The sequence below is a fragment of the Peromyscus californicus genome, unplaced genomic scaffold, assembly GCF_007827085.1.
Source record: "Peromyscus californicus insignis strain IS unplaced genomic scaffold, ASM782708v3 Scaffold_7__1_contigs__length_154581171, whole genome shotgun sequence".
Classification (NCBI taxonomy): domain Eukaryota; kingdom Metazoa; phylum Chordata; class Mammalia; order Rodentia; family Cricetidae; genus Peromyscus; species Peromyscus californicus.
In genome coordinates, this window is record NW_026294595.1 from 9,476,014 (window position 1) to 9,501,587 (window position 25,574).

General features: G+C 45.0%; 1 protein-coding gene and 1 non-coding gene across 2 annotated transcripts; both read right to left on the reverse strand.

The window, feature by feature from the left end:
- Positions 1-188: 188 nt before the first annotated feature.
- Positions 189-25,288, reverse strand: Gle1 (GLE1 RNA export mediator). The gene is made up of 15 exons (XM_052725054.1): positions 25,081-25,288; positions 23,583-23,807; positions 20,510-20,620; positions 19,264-19,412; positions 18,981-19,041; positions 18,180-18,434; positions 16,592-16,823; positions 15,405-15,517; positions 15,194-15,263; positions 10,068-10,210; positions 9,776-9,966; positions 8,412-8,541; positions 6,880-6,984; positions 4,454-4,536; positions 189-1,277 (listed from the first exon to the last, which is right to left on the reverse strand). Exons 1-15 carry the CDS (start codon positions 25,177-25,179, stop codon positions 1,145-1,147), a joined length of 2,100 nt encoding a protein of 699 aa, XP_052581014.1. The 5' UTR covers positions 25,180-25,288; the 3' UTR covers positions 189-1,144.
- On the reverse strand, positions 3,789-3,864 carry Trnaa-agc (transfer RNA alanine (anticodon AGC)). Its single transcript has one exon. It is a non-coding gene; the product is annotated as a tRNA-Ala (tRNA).
- Positions 25,289-25,574: the final 286 nt, after the last annotated feature.

The window sequence follows — 25,574 nt, forward strand, 5'->3', positions numbered from 1 at the left end:
AAGTCAGTTATTGGGACATCATTTTTTTAAAAAAGAATGATACAAAACAAGTTTTTCCAAGATGAAGATAAAGAGGAAGAAATACATAGTCCCTACCTAGACCTGTAGACATCCATGTCCATAGGATTTACATACACCGCTCACATACAGGACACAGATAATATTGAGGCAACCACATAACAGCAGAGGATTTTTGAAAATTCAAGCTTTATTGCTTTTTGGGGCACTGTAGTCAACAATTGAAATGCTTAGGCCATTCAAGAGAACCAATAAACACCCACCACACAAGGCACTCTGCAGTACACAAAGAGAGTCAATCTATTCCTAAAACAAATACCAACTTCCATCTGATATAGTCAGCTCCTCCTAATGACCAATGCATTCACTGCTAATCTTCGGCCCACACCTAATACTGCAAGTCATATCTCAGCCCATCTTCATTTCTGTGAGAAAAACAAGAAGGTACCCGATCTCATACAGCATCCCCAGCTATCCAGGGACCAAATTCCAGATCAAGAAGACGGAGAGCACTCCATAGTTGCATGTTCCTAGTCCTGATCCACATACCCGCTAACTTGATGCACTCTGAGGTTCACTCCATACCTCCATCATATATGTCCTCTGAATAGAAAAGTAGTTTACAAGCCATAAAGTATAAAGTATTTTACCTCATACCCAGGCTGCACAGAAGAGATTGGCCTCAAACATCACATGATACTTTAAGGGAATCTTAAGAGGTTGACTTTCTAAGTATGTGTATGAAAAGGGATGGGGTGGAGGGTGAAAGTGAAAATGGTCGGCTCCTCCAGGTCAGAGGGAAACAGATAAAGTATCACCAGCTTTCTGAAAGATCCTAGAGACAAAGGATGCAGCCAATTGCTCCTTCTTACCTCTCCCATAACTTATGAAAGTAAGAAAGGCCAGCTCTGTTGCTCTGTCCATGACACCTACAGGAACTACCAACTCTGACAAGAGACTGGCAAAAGGCTGTGAACTATGACAATCTTAGTCACATGGTACAGAGATCTATAAAAACACCCTGACGAAGCTCTAAATCTGACATGATTTCTTCCAAACCCGCTGTCTCCGTTGCCTTATTGTTGCCCCTCCTGCAACACGATGTGATGACTGATGACGGAGGACATCAGGAGCGCCAGAAGGAGGAGGTCAGAAAGCCTTTGGGAACAGGAATCTCCCTGCGTTGCAGACATTTCTCCAAGAACTGCTTCAGACGTATGAAAGAACCCATCTGTCCTGAGCTTGTGATGGCTTCAATTCTGTTGGGGGAGGGAGAGAGGAAGGGAGGGAGGGAGGGAGAGAGAGATGTGAATCCCACCTGTGGTACATCTCCACGCTTTGGTCAGGCGAGGACTAGATCCACTGACTCTTCTAAGGAACAGTGCTGGCACACACCTTCAATCCCAGCACTTGGGAGGCAGAGGCAGGCAGATCTCTGTGAGTTCGAGGCCAGCCTGGTCTACAGACAGAGTTCCAGGACAGGTGCCAAAACTACATAGAGAAACCCTGTCTCGAAAAACCAAAAAAAAAAAAAAAGTACTGGAGAGATGGCTCATTGGTAAAGTGCATGCTGTATAAGCATGAGGACCTGAGGACCTGGGTTCCATCCCCAGAACACACCTAAGAGCCAGAGGTGGGGGTATGCACCAATAATCCTAGAGCTTGGGGCTTGGTGGCCAGCCAGCCTAGCCAAATCAGAGTTCTAGGTTCATGAGGGAAACTGTTGCAAAAAATAGTGAAGAATAACAGAAACACCCAATGTTGACCTCTGACTTACATGTATATGTGTACACCCAACTCTCTCTCTCTCTCTCTCTCTCTCTCTCCACACACACACACACACACACACACACACACACACCCCTACACCTGGGCACTGTAGCTCAAGCCTATAATCTCAGCACTTGTGACTCAGGCAGGTGGCCTGCTGAGGTCCAGGCCATCCTGGCCTACAGAGTGAGATTTTGTCCCAACCCTTCCTAAAAAAAAAAAAAAAAAAAAAAAGGCAGTATTTTTTCAGTAGTGCATGAGTGAATGCATATAATGGTGTGAACAGAGCCTAGAATGTGCTAGATAAGTGCCCTATCACCCATACCCAACATCAAATATCTTACTTATTTCAACGTCTCCACAATTTACAATTTTTTTTTAAAAATTTATTTATTATGTATACAGTGTTCTGTCTGCACGTATCCCTGCTGGCCAGAAGAGGGCGCCAGATCTCATTACAGATGGCTGTGAGCCATCATGTGGTTGCTGGGAATTGAACTCAGGACCTTTGGAAGAACAGCCCTTAACCACTGTCCCATCTCTCCAGCCCAATTTACAATTTTTTTAAGAAACAATAATTAAAAGATGCTTTCATTAAAATTCAAAATCATTTACTCAAACATTAAAGACAAGAAAAAGTTGGAGAGATGGCTCAGTGGTGAGTACCTATTGGTTTTGCAGAGGACCTGAGTTCAATTCCCAGCACCCATGAAGGGCAGCTCACAGTGCCCGTAACTCAGTTCTGGGGGCTCCAACACATCTGGCCTTTGAAGGCACATGTATACATTGTGTGTGTATTTGTGTTTGTGAACATTCTCAAGTATACATACACACAGTTGAAAATAAATTTCTTAAAAAAAAAAAATCAAAGAGAAGGATGAGGAGAAAGATGTCCCGCGAGCCCCCCCCCCCCCCCTTTTTGGATTTTTGAGACAGGGTTTCTTTGTTTAGTCTTGTCTGTCCTGGAACTAGCTCTGTAAGACCAGGGTGGCCTTGAACTCTGCCTGCCTCTGCTTCCTGGGTGCTAGGATTAAAGGTGTGTACCATGATTGCCCAGCAATATTATCTTTAAACAGATCCCAGTCCACATCATGAGATCAAACCCAGGCCCTTGCTCATGCTAGGCACATGCTCAACCACTGACCCTAGCTCATTTTTCACTTAAGTCAAAAGTATCACACACTAGGCTGGTAAGATGGCTCAGCGGGGGTTAAAGATCTTGCCACCAAGCCTGACTTACCTGAGTTTGAACCCAGGAACCCACAGGGTGAAAGGAAAAACCCAGTTCCCATATGCTGTCCTGACTTCCATGTGTACACTGTAGCATGCATAAGCCGCATTTCCAGCCCCACCAATAAACAAAACAAACATGCCAGGCGGTGGTGGCGCATGCCTTTAATCCCAGCACTTGGGAGGCAGAGACAGGCACATCTCTGTGAGTTTGAGGCCAGCCTGGTCTACAGAGTGAGTTCCAAGAAAGGCACAAAGCTACACAGAGAAACCCTGTCTCGAAAAACCAAAACCAAAACCAACCAACCAACCAAACACACAAATATAACTTTAAAATGAAACATGCACAAGATCCACAGCCAAACATCAGGCAGAGAGTCAGCCCAGGTTGGAGGTCTCCATTGGATCTCTCCCCCTCAGAGCTCAGCAAACCCCAAAGAAGAGGGTGAGGTGGAATTGTGGGAGCCAGTGAAGACATCAGGAGAGCATAGTCTGTGCAGTCAACTAAGCAGGGCTCAGGAGACTCACACTGACTGAATTTGCCATCCTGCAGCCTGCATGGGTCTAGGATAGGCGCTCTGCATATATGTTATGGTTACTGGCATGGGGTTTTGGGGGACTCCTGACAGTGGGACCTCTTTTGTAATCTCAGCTCTGGCTCTTTTGCCTGCTCTTGGGATCCCTTTCTACTTACTGGGTTGCCTCGAACTGCCTTGATGTGAAGGTTTGTGCCTGGTCTTAACGTACTTTGTTTTTGTTGTTGTTGTTGTTGTTTGGAGCTGAGGATCAAACCCAGGGCCTTGTGCTTGCTAGGCAAACGCTCTACCACTGAGCTAAATCCCCAACCCCTTAATGTACTTTGTGATGTGTTCAGTTGATGTCCCTGGGAGGCCTGCTCTTTTCTGGGAGGAGCAGGGGTAGGAGAGTAGATGTGCAGGATGGAGCGTTGGAAGAGGAGGGGAAGGAGGAATAGAGGGAGGGGAAGCTGCAGTTGAGATATACTGTATGAGAGAAGAATAAATAAAAGTAAAAAAAAGCCGGGCGGTGGTGGCGCACGCCTTTAATCCCAGCACTCGGGCGGCAGAGCCAGGCAGATCTCTGTGAGTTCGAGGCCAGCCTGGGCTACCAAGTGAGTCCCAGGAAAGGCGCAAAGCTACACAGAGAAATCCTGTCTCGAAAAAAAAAAAGGGTTGAGACAGGATTGGTAAGAGTTCTGGGACAGACTAGGCTACAGAGACTCAAACTAAACAAAAGAACAAAAGAAAACGAAAATAAAAACTCAGCAAGACACACACACACACACACACACACACACACACACACACACACACACACTCACACACTCACACAATGCACTAGCACTTAGGAATTCATGGTACCTGGCTTTCAAGAGCTACCTACTAATTCCCCAGTGGGCTGATCAATAAGCCTGTACCTGGGAAAGTAGTCCTCTTTGATGAGAAGTATCATCTTCCAGAACTGGACCTGGTACTGCTTCATGAGGGCGTTCCCACACACCTAGAGGGAAAGTAAAAACTATGAGAGTAGCTGGGTGCTGGTGGCACACCCTTTAACCCCAGCATTCAGGAGGCAGAAGCAGGCAGATCTCTGAGTTCGAGGCCAGCCTGGTCTACAGAGTGAGTTCCAGGACAGCCAGGACTGTTACATACAGAAATCCTGCTTTGAAAAAAAGCAAACAAAAAAACAAAAACAAACAAACAAAAAATACAAAACAAAACTGTGAGCAGAGAACAAAAATCAACTCATGAGAAAGACACAATTACTCCTTTGCCTATCACTCCTATCATCTCAGGCATGGTATCACTTAGCTAACTAAGGAATAGGTGGAAAACATCTCAGCCATGGTTTGTCACTTAGCTAACTAAGGAGTAAGTGGAGAAGACCCAACTTTCTATGTGGGGGATGTAGTTCACTTGTGGGCATTGTCTAGCCCGCATAAGACCCTAAGTCCCTTCATAACATTAAAGAAAAATCCAACTTTCTTCTAATTTATTATATACTCCCACTTAAGTCAACTGTCAAGGCTTAACAAATAGTTCATGGCGTTCCTCTTAGTTCCCGCTTGTCTCAGACTCAGGTTTCATGTTGATACACCATGACTTCAGGAGTTATATCCTAACTAGGAGCTATTACAATTACAGGCCTAAGGGCTTCAGTGTTGTCAGGGCATGAACTCTCAGCATTCAGTCATTCGAGGCAAGGTCTCACTGAGTAGCCCAGGCTGGTCTCAAACTTGTGATCCTCCTGTTGAGCCTCTCTTGTGCTGGGATTACAGCCATGGGAGTACCATTCCCAGTTCCCTGAAGCTTATTTCAGAAGCAGCTCCTTCATCTGGGTGTGGTAGTGAATGCTTTTCTCCTATCACTCAGAAGGCCAAGACAAGTGGATCTCTGAGTTCCAGGGAGGGAGATATCTGACATAAGCTTGCATTTTCTCCCCAGAAAGTAGTCATGAGAACAGTGGGATATTAATCCCTCCACACTGGGTAACCAAACTGAGACTGGGTGACAGCCCAGGATAGTCCTCATAGTGCACAGAGAAGCAAGGAAAGGGGGCTCACAAAGCAATAACATTTATGGAAAACTACACCCAGGAAGAGTGTGTTGGTGCCTGGTGATCTGGTTCCTGTTTCCAGTGTCTCAGGAGACTCACCTGCACAGTCTACCATAATTCCATTACTCAATTCTCTCCCTAAAATGAAGTCTGCTTTTTACTTACACTAGGATATACATTATTGTAGAGGGTGGAAAGTGCTTATGCACACAAATTAATAAAGGAGAAGCCAGTAAAGTTAAACTCACAGGCGTCCTTCAAAGGAAAAAGATTTTTAACCTCTCCTCCTCCTGGAATGCTGCGAATGGATGTAGTCTGCAACCTGGAGATCCTTTGCTGGCTGATGAGCGAGGCTCAGCCTGTATCTTACAGAATTTACGTTTTACTTATCCCAGGCCCTTTCCCCCTAAACCTTGAGTATTACTTCTAGGTCATAAAACTCATCCTTGCCAGGCGGTGGTGGCGCAGGCCTTTAATCCCAGCACTCAGGAGGCAGAGCCAGGCAGATCTCTGAGAGTTCGAGGCCAGCCTGGTCTACAGAGCAAGTTCCAGACAGGCACCAAAACTACACAGAGAAACCTTGTCTCGAAAAAACAAAACAAAAAACCAAAACCAAAACTAAAAACAAAACTCATCCTCGTGAGAGATGCCATTTGTACCTTACAACAGCCTAGGTGACTTCTGTGTTATCACAGGGCCAGACCAATCCTGACTCCCACAGGTCTTATGGTGACCTCAGTCATTCTCCCTAGACCCTTATCTTGAGCACTGTTTCTGAGTCAACAAGAACCCATCTTATGGATGAAGCCATATGTACTTTGTAAGGAGCTTCAATGTAAACGTGTCTTAAGCTTTGTTGTACTCACAGGGCTGAGTCTAATGTTATCTGAAAACTTTTTTCCAAAATTGTGCTATGCTTAAATATGGCAAAAATATATGAGCTGGTGTCAGACTCCAAGAAGTCCTGGCCTAGCACCAGGCCAAAATGAGTTTCATTCATCCCACAACTGAATTGTTTTCCTTGTCAGCTATAAAGCCTGCAGGGACACCCCTCAACCCAAGACATTATAAAGAGCAGAAAATGGTCCATCCTACTCTAAGGGAAGTCGAGGACAGTGAGAGAAAAGTGGAAGCTAGGCCTGTCTCCTGGCTCAGGAGAAGCTGGGTAACAGCAGCCTAACACTGTCCACTACGTGGCCCCACTTCTGTGGTGCCCCCCATTCATTTTACCCCATGTCCTGAGGCCACCTCAACCGCTGCCGTTCTCTCATTGGATAGTGGAATTACCTCCAAGAAGTCAAACAGGAGAGTGGCTGTCACATCCGACAGAGGCTCCATGTTTAAGATCTGTGCCAACCAGCGCCAGCCATGATTTAAGCCATGAGGATGAGCCTGGAAGGCAAGCAGCTGTGTCATGACGTCATCTCATTTTAGTCACAGAATAAACTCTCCATGTCATCACTCAACCGTTAGACATGAACCCCAAGAGCATCTGGCCCATGCATACACGAGAGAGCAGAAAGAAAAAAAGCTAAGGAAATCATTCTTTGAAATATTTTGATCCATGTGCAGGCTCCCACAAATTCTTTACAGGGTTCCTTTGATATACCAGCATCAGCTTCATGTTTAGGAAATTTGTGGTTTGTTTTTCAGATAGAGTCTTAACTTTGTAGCCCAGGCTGACCTCAAACTCATGGCAATCCTCCCTGGCCCACTCTCCCAAGATGGGAGTGTAGGGGTAAACCACCTCGCCTGACTTTGCTGCTGTTGATTTGGTTTGGGGGGGGGGGGGGTTGTTTTTTTGGTGTTTTCGTTTTGAGACAGGGACTCACTAGCATTGGGTGGCCTGGAGCATCTAAGTAGACCGAGCTGGCATTGAACTCACCGTCCTGCCTCCAAAAGCTGGTATTAAAAGGCGTGTCACTATGCTCCCCCGCCACAGACGCCTGACTTTTTGTCTCATTTTGGTATTGTAGTGACAGGGTCTCACTGTGCAGTCCAGAGTGATCTGGAGCTTGCAATCCTTCTGCCACAGCTTCCTGGTGTTGAAATTATAGGCAGCATACCACAACTGATCAAACTTTTATAAATGTTATGACTTGTGGACTCTGTTCTAAGATTAGTTCTTTATGGCCTCAGCTCAGGGAGCAGCTGAACTCTCTTATTGATTCAAAAAAGTTGCCTAAGAATCAACATCCACTTCTCTAAAATATACCCATGAGGCTACCATACTCTTTATCCATCATTCCACAGTATAGCCTCTCTGAAGGACAGCCTACAAGAGCCTTCAAAGACTGAGTTACAGGCTTGATCACCAACCTGTGGTACTACGGAGTGTGGAACCTTTAAGAAGTGGAGCCCAGTTGGAAAGCTAGGTCACTGGGGACATACCCTTGAAGGGGACACTTACTGAGAACCCTCTCAAAAGCTTTTTGCATCTTTTACTAGCCAACTGCTATAAGCAGCTTTGCTCTGCCCATGCTTCTGCCATGATGCTTTGTCTCACCGTGGCTCCAAAGGCAACTGGACCAAGGGAGAGTGAGACTGAAGGATCTCACAAATGTCCTAATCCATGCATAGGCTATCACAAAGCAAAGTAGAGGTTACCCCCCCCCCCCCCCACACCCCCCCCCCGGAGCTGAGGATCGAACCCTTGTGCTTGCTAGGTAAGTGCTCTACCACTAAGCTAAATCCCCGAACCCAAGGTTTCCTCCTTGTAAGTTGTTTATCTTAGTAACAGAGAGCAGACTAACACCAAGGTGCAGTTGCTGTGGATGCTGGGCTACCATTCCTTATCAGCAGCAGGCTGTTCTCCCTACCTCTTGCCGGTTTCCATAGGGCCACTGGAGCTGGATGATGGCAGCATACAGACGGATCATCCCAGACATTCGTTTCAGAAAGTTGTCCTGTTGCTCCACCTTCGAGCCCGTCACTTGGTAGCCAAGCATCCTATGTGTGAAGATAAAATTCAGAATGACAAGGCCAAAATGAGAATGACAAAGAAGTTTCTTTTTATGGCTTAAGGTACTACTAGTTGCACTTTGCATTATTATTACATACTCTTATTATATCTGTACAAAGGATGGGTATTCATGATCAAATTTCTATATAAAATTTAGCTCTTCGGGCTGGAGAGATGGCTCAGAGGTTAAGAGCACTGGCTGCTCTTCCAGAGGTCCTGAGTTCAATTCCCAGCAACCACATGGTGGCTCACAACCATCTGTAATGAGATCTGGTGCCCTCTTCTGGTGTGTAGACATAATGCAGACAAAATACCGTATACATAATAAATAAATCTTAAAAAAAAAAATTAGCTCTTCAAAGCAAACTCACCAGTGAACTCCCAATAAGGAAACTGCCTAAGTGCTGGCTAGTTTTGTCAACTTGATACAAGGCAAGAATCATCTGAGAGGAAGGAACCTCAACTGAGAAAATACCTTGATAAAACAGCTATAGGGAAAGGGAAGTCTGTTGGGCATTTGCTTGATGAGTGATTGATGAGGAAGGGCCCAGCCTGCTGTGGGTGCTGCCCCCCCTGGGTTAGTGGTCCTGGGTGCTATGAGAAAGAAGACTGAGCAAGTCATAAGGAGCAAGCAGTAAGCAGCACCCCTCCATGGCTCTGCCTCAGCTCCTGTCTCCAGGTTCCTGTCCTGCTTGAGTTCCTGCTTTACCTACTTTCCATAAAGAACTGTGTCCTCCCTGAGTCGCTTTTTGGTCATGGTGTTCCATCACAGCAATAGTAACCCTGACTAAAGCAGCTTCTCAATGAGATCTAAATGATTTACCCTATTCTGCAAAGCTGTAAGATGAAAAAATTCTAAGACTCAGGGTCCTAGATCCGGCATTCTTTCCAGTAAGTGATGGGGATTATCAATTATTACCCCCTCAAATCTACAAATCCCAAAAGACATCCAGTTTGTGTGAAAGACATTACTTTCCCCCCATTTTTTGTGAGACGGGGTTCTTGCTATATATCCCAGGGTAACCTGAAAACCCACTTGCCTTAACCTCCCAAATCCTGGAATTACAGATGTGCAATACCAATTATGGTTCAAGACACTGTGTTTCTTACAGGACATTTAAAGTACAGGGAGGGAGCTGTGAGAAAGAGTGAAAACAGATTCAGATTCTTATATTCGACTACTCTCCCTAGAGTGAGTGAGAGAGGAGACAACAATCTCACCGTTGGTAGTCTTCCCAAGCCATCCCTTCCTTAAAAGCTGGGTAGAAAGGAACGGAGTAGGGGCACTTCTTGTGGAGATGAGCAAGGATGAGGTCTCCCACTTTGGGGTGGAGCTCCCAGATACCAGATGCCACCACTGCAATGGGGAATGCTGCCTCATGGTGAGAGGCTACTTCCTCCTCACCTTGTTTCTAGGAACACAAAGATGACACAATTTCAGATTATTATCATAGCAAGGCTCAACACTTTCCACCAGCTTCTTTTGCCTATACCCGACAACAAGGTTTCTCACCACAAATTTCTCTGCCAGTTTGTACTGGACAAAGTCCAGTCCCTGTGGGTTAAGAGTGACAGACACAGAACGCCCACCAGACTGAACAGGCTTTCCAGAGAGCAGGCTATGGATCTTTTCAAAGACCTCCTTCAGCTTTGAACCTGGGTAGGAAAGAAAAAGCAACAAAAAGATAAAACTGCAGCTGGACATGGTTGTGCACACTTACACTAACTCCAGCACTTGGGAAGGAAGGGTACAAATAGCAGAATTCATGTTTGTGTTGAGTATGGCCATGTAATGAGTTTGAGACCAGCCTAGTCTACATGAGACCCTGTCTCGATAATATACAACTTCATGTCAATCTTCTTTTTGTTGTTTTTTTTTTTGAGACATGGTTTTTCTGTGTAACCTCCCTAACTGTCCTGGAACTCACTTTGTAGACCAGGATGGCCTTGAACTCACAGAGATCTGCCTCCTGAGTGCAGCACCATCTTTTTTACAATGCAGTGACAGAGCAAAGCATCTATCAAAATCCATCTGTACAGAAGTTTAGAATCCAAGCCCACACACTATTGAAGATGGGCATATAACAGAGGGCTGGGGAGGTGGCTCAGTGGCTGAAGTGCTTGCCACACAAGAAGGAGCTGAGCTTGACTCCTTAGCACCCACATAAAATCCGAGTGTGGCAGCATATGCTTGTAAACCCCACACTAGGAGGTGGAGACAGGCAGATCTTAGGGACCCACTGACCAGCCAGTTTAGCTACAAATGTTAAGTTCCAGGTTCGGTGAGAAACTGTCTCACCAAACAATGTAGAGGGACTGAAAAGAGGACTCAGCAATTACAAATATATACTGCTTTTGTGGAGGACCCAAATTTGATTCCCAGTACCCACAGTGGGTGGCTCACAATCATCCATAACTCCTGCTCTAAAGAGATACAATGCCAGGAAAAGGCACAAAGCTACACAGAGAAACCCTGTCTCGAAAAATCAAAAGAAAAAAAAAAAAAGATACAATGCCTCTGGCCCTGGAGGACACTTTACTTACAAGCATATACCTACACATACTAATAAATAAAAATAAATTTTAAGAAATAAGTAAATAGGGGTTAGAGAAAGATGACTCAGTGGTTAAGAGGACTGGCTGCTCTTCCAGAGAAGTCAGGTTCAATCCCAGAACCAACGTGGAAGCTCACAACTGTGCATAATTCTATTTCCAGGGGATCTAATACTTTCTTTTGGTCTCCAAAGGCACCAGGCACACACTTGGTACACAGACATACACACACTAAAACACTCACACACATAATATAACAATAAATAAATCTATCTATAGAGATCTGAAGAGATGGCTCAGTGGTAAGAACATGTGCTGCTCTTCCAGAGGACCCAAGTTCAGTTCCAGTACCTATATCAGGCTGTCTCTAAGGGCACCTGCACACATGTGACACAATAAACTTTAAAACTGCACACAATAAACTTTAAAAAAATCAATCTATAAATATTTAAATAAATAAATGAAGCAGAGAAGTATAGAGGACGATACCCAGTCAGTCTTTGGCCTCCACACATGCACAGAGCACACACACAAAAAAGGACATAGAACAGTCAGGCTCATGTTGTTCTATGGTCGGGATACAAAGTATATGAGTACAACTCCGAAGGAGGCCCTTGTTTGGAGCTGAAATTGACACATAGGGCAGAGGTAGGAAAAGGTATTAAATAGCACTACAGCTCTCAGGGCTGTCAGTCTAGAACCACCTTCTAAGGGTCTTCTCTGCTTTGACTGATGGCCCTCTTTCCCTGGGGCTGGCATTCCTTCATCCTTCAAGACCCAGAATGAATTCCTGGCGTGGTTTAGATTTTTAATTGTCCACAAAAGGTCCATGATTTACAGGCTTCTATAAGGTGGATTTAGAATGAGGTCTTCAGATCAGTAGGCACAGACCCTTGAAGACGTCTCTAGAACCTCTGTCCCATCTCTTTTTCACCAGGTCCATAGTTCTTGCCCAGTGTTCCCCATCATGATATGCCAAAAGCAACAGAGCTGAGCACAAACCAAAGTCTCTAAAACTGTAGGCCAAACTAAACTTTCTTTTTATAAAGTTAATGTCTCACAAGTTTGTTACAGGAATGGAAAGCTGACACCCACATTTCCTAACATGTATGCAGAAGAAAGAACCCATACCTGGGCAGTGGTGGTGCACTTTCTAAGCGGCTAGTCTTTCTGTTTGGCCTTTGGACTACAAGCTTCTCTTGGAAACAACTCCCCTGACTTCTGCAGATGCTGCTTCTCGGGGTTTACCCACCTTTCCTTTCCTGCCTTTGTCTTGTTTGACTGTAGTGCTTCCTAGGGGCCTGCTGTCCCCCCAGTTCTGTGTTTCCTTTGTAACCTCGTGGTGTCAGACATTACTTTTATACCAGTGACGCCTCACTCTGTCCTGGCGCATTCCTTTCCTCCAAGCTTCAGACTCTAGCGGCCACATTAGGCACCTCTCTGCCTAGATGCGTCTCAACTCCCTCCCAACTAGTTTATTTTCTGTCCCCTTTCCCTCCTGCTGGAAACTGGAAGCAATCTGCATGTCTGTCCCACACCGCTGTTAGTCTGGTGGACAATAACCATGAAGAGTTAGAATTAGAGAAGATTATAAGTGGACATGGGCTGGCGGTTATGATAGCCACGTTGGGCATGGGATAGAGAGGGCTGGTTGTGAGATTCAGCCTTTGGGGACCTTGGAAGTTGTTAGTAATAGTAGTAGAATATGACCTTGCAGGAATGCACTGAATGCAGGAAACATATAACTTCCAAATAATTCTTTTTTTTTTCTGGGACTATTCATCCTGCAGATTTGTGCTGTCTTTTATTATATTTTTGTTTTTAAAGACAGGGTTTTACTGTGTTGTATAACACTGTCTGTCCTGAGACTCACTCTATAAACCAAGCTGGCCTTGAACTCACAGAGATCTGCCTGCCTCTGCCTCTGAGTGGTAGGATTAAAGGCGTGTGCCACCACCACCCAGCTCTGTGCTGTCTTAATTCATTTTTGGTTTCCTCCTGCATCTCTGGTTACAGGATACTTCTGAGTAATTAGTATCACTTCTCAAGTGATTAGGAACTTCATAAAGTATTTTTCAACTGGAGATGCTGGTTAATTAAACCTTTGATTATAGGTACTGGAGTAATGAAAACAAATTCAGATCTACTTAAGCACAGGGGAAAACAATGTTTATCCTAGCAATGTTTCACAATAATATTTCACAGAGTCCAGTGGCGGGAACGGAGCTAGTTCTCTTTCAGGAAGGAGAAACTGTAGTTACCTTTCCTGTCTTTCCTGTTGTCTCCATCCCCATTTCATAGATTACCTATCTTTGGTTCAAGCATCAGGTCAAAGGCAGTGGGCAGTGTTGCAGAAACAGCCACTTCAAGGAATTGGCTTTTCATTGGCTCTGTGTAGACCTGGCTGTCCTGGAACTCACTGTATAGATCAGGCAGACTTTAAACCCAGAGACCCACCTGTCTCTGCCTCCCAAGTGCTGTTTCCTCAGTGCATTCCTGCAAAGTCATATTCTACTACTATTACTAACAGCTTCCAAGGTCCCCAAAGGCTGAATCTCACAACCAGCCCTCTCTATCCCATGCCCAACGTGACCAGCCCATGTCCACTTATAATCTTCTCTAATTCTAACTCTTCATGGTTATTGTCCACTTTTAGTGACAAGAATGAAGTTCTCTTTCCTCTGCTCACTCAACATTCCTGAGCACTAATTCCAGAGCATGCTGGGTCTGCCTAGTATGTCTATATAAAGTGCTGGGTTAAATTACCAGTACCACCTCAAAAATACAAATAAAGCCACGCATGGTGGCACATGCCTTTAATCCCAGCACTTGATAGGGAAAAGCAGGCAGATCTCTGTGAGTGAGTCCAGCCTGGTCCACAGGGTGAGTTCTTGAACAGCCAGGGCTACATAGTGAGACCCTATCTCCAAATCAAGTCTCCCCCACCCTCCCCACAAACAAATAAGTAAAAAAATCATTCTAAATAATTATTATTAATATATAGCTTATTAAAAATGAATCGGGGGCTGAAAGATGGTTTAGTGGTTAAGATCAACTGCTACTCAATCATTAGGACCAACCAGAGTTCAGATCCCTAGACCCACATGAGGCTGCTCCCAAATTCTAAGGGATCCAACGCCCTCTTCTGGCCTCCATAGGCACTTGTACATACACTCATATAGTCACATGCATATATACATAAATAAAATCTTTAAAAAAAAAATACACAGAAGCCAAGTGTTGTGGCACATGTCTGAAACTAAGAACACCCATCAGGCTAAGATGAATTCAAGGACAGCCTGGTCTACACAGTGGCCCACTAACTCAATAAAATAAACAAGTTAGAATCAATAGTTCAGTAGTACAGGACATCAGGCCTTCAACCTCCAATACCAATTAAAAAATAAAAATAGCAGATATCTGTGAGTTGGAGGCCAGCCTAGTCTACAGAGTTACTTCCAGGACAGCTGAGGCTACACAAAGAAAGCCTGTCTCAAAAAAACCAAAATAAATAAAGACTAAAAATTGGTCAGTGGTTTTTGGCATGTGATCTCTTTATCCCCCGCAGCATTTCTTTAGAACCTCCTCCAGTTCTCCCACCCTCCCAGGTTCTCAATAAAATCATTTGAACCCCTCCAAAAAGAGTCAACAAATATTCCTTTTTTTTTCCCCCTATGCTACTGAGGATTGAGTTAGGCCTAGCAGTTGAATGTTCTACTACATGTATCCCTGAGTGTCTTCTGACTTTCTCCTTTTGAGATAAGGTCTCACTGCATTGCACTTCATACATGCTGTACTTGAATTTATGAGCCAGCTGGGATTACAGGCCTGTACTGCTAGACCCAGCTATCTTCTGTTTGAAGAGGAAAACAGAAAAAAATGGGGATGCAACACAGTTTGCACATACATTTTCTTTTTCTTTTTGGTGGCAGTAGGGATGGAACCCAGGCCTCTGCACATGCTCGGCAAGCCTTCTGCCACTAAGGCACATCCTCAGCTTACACTTTGTGTAAGAACCTCAGAGCAATCAGTTTGCAAAAATAAGCCAATGAAGTGAAGGACAGTATTGTTAACCATCTGACCCACCTGCAATGGTAGAGATCTGGCTCACTGGGATGGTGGCTGCCTTCTGCAAGTCCATCTTTATCTTTTTGGCCTGCCAAAAGAGAATGGTGATATGTTAAAGAGCTGAGCACACGCCTTTAAGACGAGGGAACATGACAAGCCAAGTACATTCTTTTAGGATGTCAGGCTGTGGGGCACACCACCGAATTTTTGCCACCCAACTCTCCCTTACCTGACTGTCCTTACTGCTGGTCAGGCCCTCAAAGGCCAACACACATTTGGCAGACGCATCCTGAAGTTGCTGATACCACTGCATCGTACTGTCTTGTACCTTCACCTGCAGGTCTGAGAATAAAAGGCCTTAATGGCAGCGAGCTCACTTAATATGCCATATGAGCTAGGACTATTCTAAGCACTGCACTATGGATTGGATGCTTCAGTGATCACAATCACACTATGAAGTAGATACTACTGCTACCTCCATTTAAGGAGTAAAGCAACAGACATGGAAAGGTTGTTTGCTAAAGTCACACTGCTATACAAGTAGAAACAGATTCCATTGTCTGGCTAAACACATTGCTGCTATGTGATCCTCAAACATATTACAGAAGGCTATCTGTACACATTACTTCAAATACTTAGCAGTGGGGTTAGAGAAATTGTGGTTCAGCAGTTACACACATTAAATAAAATCCTTAAAAAAAAAAAATTCTAGAGCTGGAGAGATGGCTCAGTGTAAGAGCACTGGCTGCCCTTCCAGAGGTTCTGAGTTCAATTCCCAGCACCCACATGGTGGCTCACAACCATCTGTAAAGAGATCTGGTGCCCTCTTCTGGTGTGCAGGGATACATGCTGGCAGAATACTGTATAATTAATAAATAGAATCTTTAAAAAAAAAAATTCTAAAAAGAGCAGTTGCTCCTCTTGGAGAAGACTAGAGCTATCCACATAGTGGCTCACAAGTCCCTGTACTTTCAATTCCAGGAGATCCAATGCTCTTTTCTGGCCTCTGTGGGCACCAGGTACACATGTAGGGCACGTGTATATATATATATATATATATATATATATATATATACACACACACACACACACACAAAGGTAAAACATTCATACACACAAAACAAAAATAAATAAACCTTTAATAATTCTTTTAAAATGAAATACTTAGCAGTAGCAATATTTGGAATGACACACCCATTAGACATAGACAGGCTTTTCAAGTCCCTGGGGAAAGTGCTAGAATCTGAAATTGGTTCCAGATCAACTAAAACACATTATGTAAAAGTTCTGATAAACTGGGCCATTCTGTAGTATGACATATATTCTCTCTCTCTCTCTCTGTCTGTCTAATGTTTGTTTTGTTTTCAATATCCTAAAACTCAGACAGCTGAAGGACTGCATCCATACCAAACTCACCTTCATTCTGTGTCCCTGCTGGGCCTGGGCTGGGCACAGGGGGTTGGGTGGGAGCCCCTGGCCCCTGCTGCACCTCTGATTCTTGCAGCTTGACCCGGGCCTCCTCTTCATCCTGCTTCTTCTTGACTTCATAGGCTCTGGTGATCTCCTGCTCCAAATTTGAGAGGAGGTCCCGCATTTCCTGCACGGTTCGCTCGGCCTCAGCTTGGTTCTCTGCTGTGGGATAACCACTCTGTCAGAGGGAGAGACAATAATTAACATTCATTTCCTAGATAACCTCATGGGGCTAAGTCACATCACACACAGTACATTTCTAAAGTGGAACTGCTGGATCAGTGCATACACATGGTCAAATACCTGCTCTTTTCCTGTTCTCTTAAAGATTTACTATCAGAGAGCGGTAGCTCATGCCTAGCACCTGAGAGGCAGAAGCAGGAAGATTGCTGCAACTCTTGAGGCCAGCCAGGGCTACACAGTGAGACCCTGTTTCAAAGAAAAAACAAAAAATAAAAAAATGCCACTGGAATAGCTCAGTGGGTAAAGGTACTTCCTTAGGAACTGTGACTGACAACCTGAATTTAACACCTGGAACCCCCATAAAGGTAGAAAAGTCCTGACCCCATACAACTGTCCTCTGACTTCCACACATGTACACACACAACACATACACAATAACAACAAAAGGTGTATCATCATCACATCCATAGCAACCAACAATAGAGTTTTTGATGCTTTCAACAATGGTCAGAGCAATCTTTTTTAAAAAGTTTGTGACAAAATCAAGTATATGGTGCATATACCAGTAATCCTAGCACTCAAGGGGCTGATGTAGGAGCAATGCCTTAAGTTCCCAGCCATGTTGAGCTATACAACAAGAAAAAGAAAGTCAGGCAACTCCTGCAAGTCGGCTCTCTCCTGTCACCTCGTGTGAGCCAGGAACTCAGGTTCACCAGCCTAAGCTCAGGCCTCCACCTGCTGGGCATTGTGGCAAGTTCCATTTCAGTTTTTAAAGCCGCCTGTCATGTCCTCTGCTCTTTTTTTTTTTTTTTTTTTGTATGAGAAAAGCAGAAAACGAAAGCAGTTTATCCTTTGGCATAAATTTCAAGAGCATTCTTTGAATCAAGGACATTAAATTTCAGTGTACATGGTAAGTTCTTCCTAATCTGTAATGTCTTTAACTTCTATGGACTTAGATAGACCAACGTTTTCCTGTATAACCTCAGTGTTTCTTGTGCTTACTGTCAACTACTCCTCTTTTTCCCACTGTACTTAATGTTTCTTTCGTCTCTGGCTTTACATTTAAATATAAAATATGGAGACAAAGATATGAAGATAAAATATATTTAATCTTTTTTTAATGTATTACTATCTCTTATTTGCCAGGTTTTCATTTTACGTTGCCAGGACCTACGAAAGTGAACAAATGCTTTACCAGAGAGCTCTGTCACCAGTTCTTACCCCACCGATCAAGCAATGACTGGTATTTCCTCCAACAGCCAACCGGTAGGCATCATTTGTAAATCAAAATACATTTTGCCTTTAAGCAGCTTTGTTTCTAACCTGAAGCAGTCATTCTGTAATCCCTCACCTCCAAGGTGGTGCGAATGATCCCGGAGATGAGGCTACACAGCTGGTTGCCCCGGGTCTGGAAGGCAGCCAGGTCGACATTCAGCAGATCCTTGTGCTGATTGGAGGCATCCAGTTGCTGGTTAAGCTGAAGGACCTCCTCTTGCAGGGTGTACAGGTTGCGTAGACGGACCTGGCCTTCCTCCTTCCGAAGCTGCTCCTGCTCTGCCTGCTTCACACGCTGTTGCTCTGCCTCTCGAAGCTTCAGGTTGAGAATCTACTGAAAGGGCCACCGAGTCGCTGAGTGGGGGCACCTCTCCCTTTCCACACTGCTCAAATCCTAGGCGAGCTACATCTTTTCACAGGCGGGCTAGAGCAGGAAATAAACTCCCCAAGGCCAATACACAGGTTAATTGCAATTTTCAACTTGATTGGCTTGAAAAAGAACCTAGGAGAGCAGCAAGTTATACCTCTACAGGTTCCTGAGGACATTTTCAGAGAGGATTAACAAAGGAGGAGGGCCTACTTGAATATGGGTGGTACCAACCCCACAGGCTGAGCCCCAGAAGAGAAGGAGAAAAGGGCATAACCCAGAGAGCAGAGGCTTTCTGAGCTATCTGAAACCAGTAGCTGAAACAATCCCCTTTCCCGTTGTCTTCTCAGGTATCTGATCACAGTGATAAAGAACTAACTACTACACAGCACTATGCAGGAGCATGATCATGGACCAAGGGCTCTAGAATGGCTGTTGACCGTGTGATGAACATTCAGAGGGCTAGAGACAGACACCAATACAATCATGCCGATTCTCCCAAGCACTGACCTTGGCTCTGTGGCGATGCTCAGCTTTTAGCTTCTCCTGGTGGCCCAGGGCTTCTCTGGTACTGATAAATAAGGCAGAGTCAGGGAAGTCTCCTGAGACAGTTTCCCCTCCCCCTCACTGTCATATTAGGCCTCTTCCCAAGGCTGGTCACTTTTCCAGGCTGGAAACTTCTTTGCCTATTTTATTTTGATATTTAAGGACTGACTTTCACCTTGGGATTTCTCTGGGAAAGCAAGCAAGCTGACCACACAGACATTTGCAGCAACCACTCAGGAAGACTCACCTCTTCTCCATCACTTCCTGTAAGTCCTGGAATTCCTTATGCAGCTTCAGTTCCTTCAGCTCATCAAACCTCTTCAGTTGTTCAGATGCCATCTCTGAGAGGGCTCGCACCTTCCTCTCCTGCTCCTCCTGCCACTGCCTCAGGCCCTCCTGAAAAGGATCGGTACCTGCCTTTAGAGTGCCGTAGTCATCTGGCTAATTTGCTCCTTGACCACCACGCTTAGTCCTTAGCACCTGGGAGACGCCAGCGCATGGAACCACCTGCTTGCTTCTCAAGAGCTGTGTGGAGCATTTATCCTTGGATGAAATTTTTTTTCTCCTTTATCTGTTCTTTTTTTTTGAGACAGGATTTCATGTAGCCCTGGCTGGTCTCAAACTTGTTCTGTAGCTAAGGATGACCTTTAAATCCTACCTGTCTCCACCTCCCTAGAGCTGGTAATATGGACATGGGGCCACTTTCATATGCTTCCAGGGATTAGCCCATGGCTTTGTGCATGCTAACCAACTTGTGTGTGTGTGTGTGTGTGTGTGTGTGTGTGTGTGGAGGGGCAGTGGTAATGTAGTATGTGCATCACGTTGTGTGTATACACACAGTTACAGAGCAAGCTATCAAGTGTCTGCCTCTACCACTCTCTCTAATTGTCTTGACATGGGATGTCACACTGAACCTTAAACTCCCCATTTGGCTAAAAGTGGCTGGCCAGTCAACTTTCAGGATATGCCTCTCTCCCCTAACGCTGGGGTTACAGGCAAATACAACCATTCTGTATGAGTGCTAGGGATTTGAAGTCAGGTCCTCATGCTTACAGAGAAGTGCTCTTACACAGAGCCATCTCCCCAGGCTCTTGCCATTTTTTAAGATCGTAATTTACTGTATTTTCAATTACAGACTCAGGCAAAACTTAATTTTACAAGCTAGAGTAGTCCCAAAGTCAAATTAATTAAAATAGTGCTGTTCTTTCAAAAGCTAAAATACAACTGTCACAATATAAACATATCTGACACATCTGGACCATCTGCAAATTCTAGAGAATTAAATGGAATATAGGAAAGCCTAAGTTAAAATTGACCAGCCAGATTTCACTTGAGGGTGTTCACTTTTGACCTTTACATCACCCTACCTCCAGAGTGAGCTTTCAGTGGGTGACATCTCCTAATTAGCATGTAGTGAGTATCCTCCCCTGGGGGAGTCTAGTGAAAGGTGGCTCTCTAGGGTCAAGCCTCCCTTGCTCCATTGTCTCACTTACTGTCCCTCTCAGTCTGTGTGCCACTTCGTACATTCGGATGCAGCCTTCCACTTTGATCGCTCGGGAGGACAGAAGCGCAACAGGTTCTGTGCGCTGGCACTCCTGTGTGATCTAAACCGAAGACGAGAGAGAAAATAAATCAATGAATGAGCTTTCAACATGGTAAACTTATGTTGCTTTTATAGACAAAGATCATGTCTTTGCTAGTTTTCTGTCACTGTAGTTTTCTAGGTGTTTTCCTAGAAAATTATTCAAAAGTAAGATTTATTTTGGAACCCAATTCAGAAGTTTCTATACACAGCCACTTGAGTTACTTGTTGTGATGGAAAATTACTTTAACTATGTAAGATGTGTAACATTTGTTTATGCTGCATTTGTTTAATGATGCAAAGATGTGTTGCTTTGCCTACCTAAGGCACATGATTGGTCTAATAAAAAGCTGAACAGCCAATAGCTAGGCAGTAGAGGGATAGGAGGGGCTGGCGGGCAGAGAGAATGAATAGGAGAAGGAATCTAGGCAAGGGGGAGAGGTGGGGGGGAGGGGAAGGAGACTCCCCTGGGCCAGACAGACACGGAGAAAGCAGGAAAAGTAGGACATACAGAATGAAAGGTAAAAAGCTCCTGAGGAAAAATGTAGATGAAGGGAAATAGGTTACTATAAGTTATAAGAGCTAGTGGGACGAGCATAAGACAAGACCAAGCATTCATAACTAATAAGTCTTGTGTCATTATTTGGGGGTTGGTGGCCTTTACAACTTGTTGCTTTTTTCTGGACTGTGCTAAGACAGAACATGACAGCAGAAGCATGTGGTAGAGAAAAGCAGCCACCTTAAGGTGGCCGGGAAGCAAAGGAAAGAGGAAGGAGGGGCCTGGGATTAGATTTACCTGACAAGGACCCACTCCCTCCAACCTGGTGCCCTATCAGATTATGAAGCCAGCAATGTATTAATCTACTGAAGACAATGATCCAAGCACTTCCCAAAAGCCTCACCTTGAATATTGCTGCCTGGAAGGCAAAGTTCAACACAGGATCCTTTGAGGAATGCTTGAGTTCCAAAGCCTAACACATCCAACTTAGGAACCAATAATGGACTTATAAATCACCAATAATGAAAATAATTTAGTTTCCTGTCAGAACACAGTACAAATTGTACGAGGGGATTTCTGAGCACTTGTGAGAAAATTCCAACAAAATAAGACAAGCATCTTGTGACCTCATTTTCTTCAAAACACAAAACTGTTCTTGGACTGTGCTTTCCTGCCTCTCCCATGTGTAGCAGATAGAAATGTTTATTTCAGATTATTCATTACAACTGATTGTTATTTATGTCTCTATGGAAAAACATGTTTTTGCCATGTGTGGCGTGTCCTTGTGATTGTACACTTTACTCATGTGACTCTTCTTAACCCTCAGAGTATAAATTGTCCGCTGCTCTAAATAAGGTTGGCTATTATGTGAGACTTAAGTCTGCCTTATTTTAAGCCCCACTCTCCCAGGTTCACACCGCCAACCACAGCAGTAAATAGGTTAGAACTATTATGGCCAGATCGCGGGGACCCCCAAAAGACCACCACCATCACAGAGACCAAATCCCGCATGTAAAAGCAAAGAGCCTTTATTTTAAGCTCCAGAGCTTGGTCCCTCTGTCTGTCTGACACAGCGGTGAGAGCAGAGAGCCCTGAGCTCAGGTGGGGCACAGTTTTTATCATAGCAGAGGTTGAGGTGAGGGGATTCCCAGGTCCAGGACCCTGATTGGCTGACAATTGTCTAGGGGTATCTGTAAAACAAAAAACAGGTATGTGCTAGACTCAAGGGCATCTGGCCACCTTATCTAATGGTTGGAATGTTTGGGATGTCAGGTACTTCCTCACCCCTGGGTCGATCCCTGGGTGGTATCAGCTTAAGGCTTTTCCTGGATCAGGATGTTGCCTGCCAATAAGCCTGTGACAGAAGCTGTGTCTAGACCCCTAGGTCTGTCATGGCTGCTGTGTGGTCAGGCTACTTTGGGGCCCCTTCACAAGAACCACTGTGTTTTCCATGATGTCAACTTTGTTCCTCCCTCTCTCTTTTCCCATTCCTGACCCTAAATGATTTACATTTGATCTTCTCCAAAAGGCCAAGAAGCACAATACTTTACTTCTTTTTTTGAGACCGAGTCTCACTATGTAGCTCTGGCTGGCTTAGAATTTACTATGTAGACCACACTGGCCTTGAACTCACAGGAACCCACCTGCCTCTGCCTCCCAAGTTTTGCAATTAAAGGTGTACACCACCATAACTGGTGTCACACTGGTTTTATTTTATTTATTTTTTTATTTTTTTACTTTTTTGTTTTTTTCAGACAGGGTTTCTCTGTGTAGCTTTGGAGCCTGTCCTGGATCTCGCTCTGTAGACCAGGCTGGCCTCAAACTCACAGAGATCCACCTGGCTCTGCCTCCCCAGTGCTGGGATTAAAGGCGTGCACCGCCGCCGCCGCCTGGCTCTGGTTTTCTTAATAAAATGATGTGTCTCCTTAGGCTGGAGAGATTGCTTAGCGGGTAAAGTACAAACAAGAAGGCCTAAGGTTTGGTCCCCAAATCCATCTAAAACTGCATGGTGGCATGTACTTATAATTCCAACACTGGGGAAGAGGAGACAGGAGGATTCCTGGGACTACTGGACATCCAGTTAATCCTAATTGGTGAGCTCCAGGCCAATGAGAAACACTGTCTCAAAAATCAAGGTGATGAGTGGAACACAGTGGTACAGGACTTTGATCCCAGCGCTAAGGAGGCAGTCACATCTCTGTGAGTTTAAGGCCAGCTTGGCCTACAAAGCGAATTCCAGGACAGGTAGGACTGTTACACAGAGAAACTCTGTCTTGAAAAACAAGGTGAAGACCTTCGAGAATAAATATCCCAAGTTGACCTCTGGCCTCCACACACACAAGAACACTGGGTGATGTGGTAAATACTGTTCCTACAAACAGCTGCAATAGGAAACAATCATTTCTTCAGGGTAATGTCACTGTCATGTGACTATATTAAACACTTTGATTTTTCAGCCAACAGGTGTTTTGTCTTCAAACTTTACCTTGGTTCCATTTGGTGAAGGTGAGGAGGATTCTGGAGTGCTTCTGACAGGAGACTTAAGGAGTGAGGGTTGGTCCAGGCCTGAAGTAGATCCAGAGGATGGTGAACATTCAGAGGAAGGAGAGTTCTCTTGTGTGTGGGGTGAGGTGTTGGGTAGGATGTGATCTACCACCCATCCAGAGTAAGAAGATAGTTTTGGAAGAGTTGTGCATTCTTCCAAAACATCCTAAGGAGAAGAAGGTTAAGTCTATTTGTATGTCTACTGATCTAAGACATTCCATACACTGCTCAACAACTGAGGGCCCAAGCAAGTAAGTTAAAACTGAAGATAAAGTAACTGCATTAACAACCAGAGATGAAAATACAGTAGGATTTCTTTCTTCTTCTTTTTGCTTTTGAGACAGTGTATCAAATTGAGGATGACCTTGAACTGACCCCCCTGCTTCCACTTCTGAAGTGCTGAGATTATAAGCCACTGTACCAGCAATAGTGGTTTATTATTGCTGCTGTTATTTTATTTACAGTATTTTAAAATCTATTATTACTATTAGTGTGTGTGTGTGTGTGTGTGTGTGTAGGCTCATGTGCCACAGTTTACATGAATTGAACTCAGTCATTAAGCTTATGCAGCAACTAACTTTACCCATGGAGCTATCTCATCAGCATAAGTGGATTCTTAATAATGACGCAGACTATATTTCTACGAAAAAATCCTTTGACCTCTTCATGTAAACTGTGGCACATGAGCCTACACACACACACAAAGGTATCCTCACATACGGTAGGGTTGTTCAAGCCTGTAATATAGATAAACTCAGACACCTCCAGGACAGTGGGCAGGCAAATGTGTATCACTGATTAGAAAAGCCACCAACAAACATTAAGGAAGGGCATGGCAAACACTAGTTATAAGGACCACGCCCCCGTCCACAGGTCAGCCAGTCATTTCATTGGCAACACTAGAGTTAGGTCAAATCAAATGCTCTCCAAGAAGCCTGGAGCTCCTGTGCAGTGGTTCTCAACCTTTCCAATGCTGCGATCCTTAAATACAGTTCCTCATGTTGGGGTGATCCCCAACCATAAAACTATTTTCGTTGCTACTTCATAACTGTAATTTTGCTACTGTTGTGAATCATAATGCAAATAGTCTGTTTTCCGATGGTCTTAGGTGACCCTTGTGAAAGGGTCGTTCGACTACCCAACGTGGTCTGGACCCACAGACTGAGAGCCGTAGTTCTAGCAAGTGGACTATAAAGCAGAAGAGAATGAGAGGCCGTGGCTGATGACAAGATCCCAGGCCCGGGAGTGGACTGGGGTGATGGTGACGCCTTTGGGCAGGAGGCTTCCCGTTAAGTGGGGGGGCCGTAGATCAACTAGAACGGGCTCGAGAAAGTTATGTGCACAGTAGTCAAAAAAGCAATGCGGCCCATCGCCACGTCCGGTCCTCCGCACCCGCCTGGAGGGAGCGTGTTAAAGGCGTGAGGACGGCCGCCGCTCACCTCGTAGTGCACCAGCCACTCGCGGTGGTAGGGCAGGCGGCCTTTGCTGGAATTGCGCAGCGCCCTTAGAGTTTCCCAGCAGCGACCCTCCGACGGCATGGCGGGCCACCTGCAGCGCCACAGAAACCGCTACCGACAAAACACACCCTCGAATCCGCCGCCGAGGAGGCGCCGGCCTCCGCTTCCGGGTTTCCCGCCCCACGTCCGGCGTAGCCCCGCCCGTAACGGTCGCAGACACCGCCCGTCAGCGGCGCACCTCCCACTCGTCAACGCCCGCGCCTGCGCAGATGGGGGTGGGGGTGGGGGTCAGCGCCAGGAAGCGGAAATGAGGCGGTTCTTCCAGCTTTGTGAGGCTCCTGCTGTAAGAGACTGACTGTTCTGGGAAAGCTAAACGGAGATATAATTTCTTACAGGGCTACGCTAGAGAAATGAAATGCGTCTTCACTAAAAGTTGTACGTGAATATTCATACCGACGGTAATCGTAATGCGAAAG

Coding starts and splice junctions, on each gene's coding strand:
- Gle1 (XM_052725054.1), bottom strand. CDS start 25,179: ATGCCGTCGGAGGGTCGCTGCTGGGAAACTCTAAGGGCGCTGCGCAAT. Junction 18,435..18,980: donor AGCATCGCCACAGAGCCAAG/GTCAGTGCTTGG, acceptor CCCTTTCAGTAG/ATTCTCAACCTGAAGCTTCG. Junction 15,518..16,591: donor AGCAGGGACACAGAATGAAG/GTGAGTTTGGTA, acceptor TTTTATTCTCAG/ACCTGCAGGTGAAGGTACAA.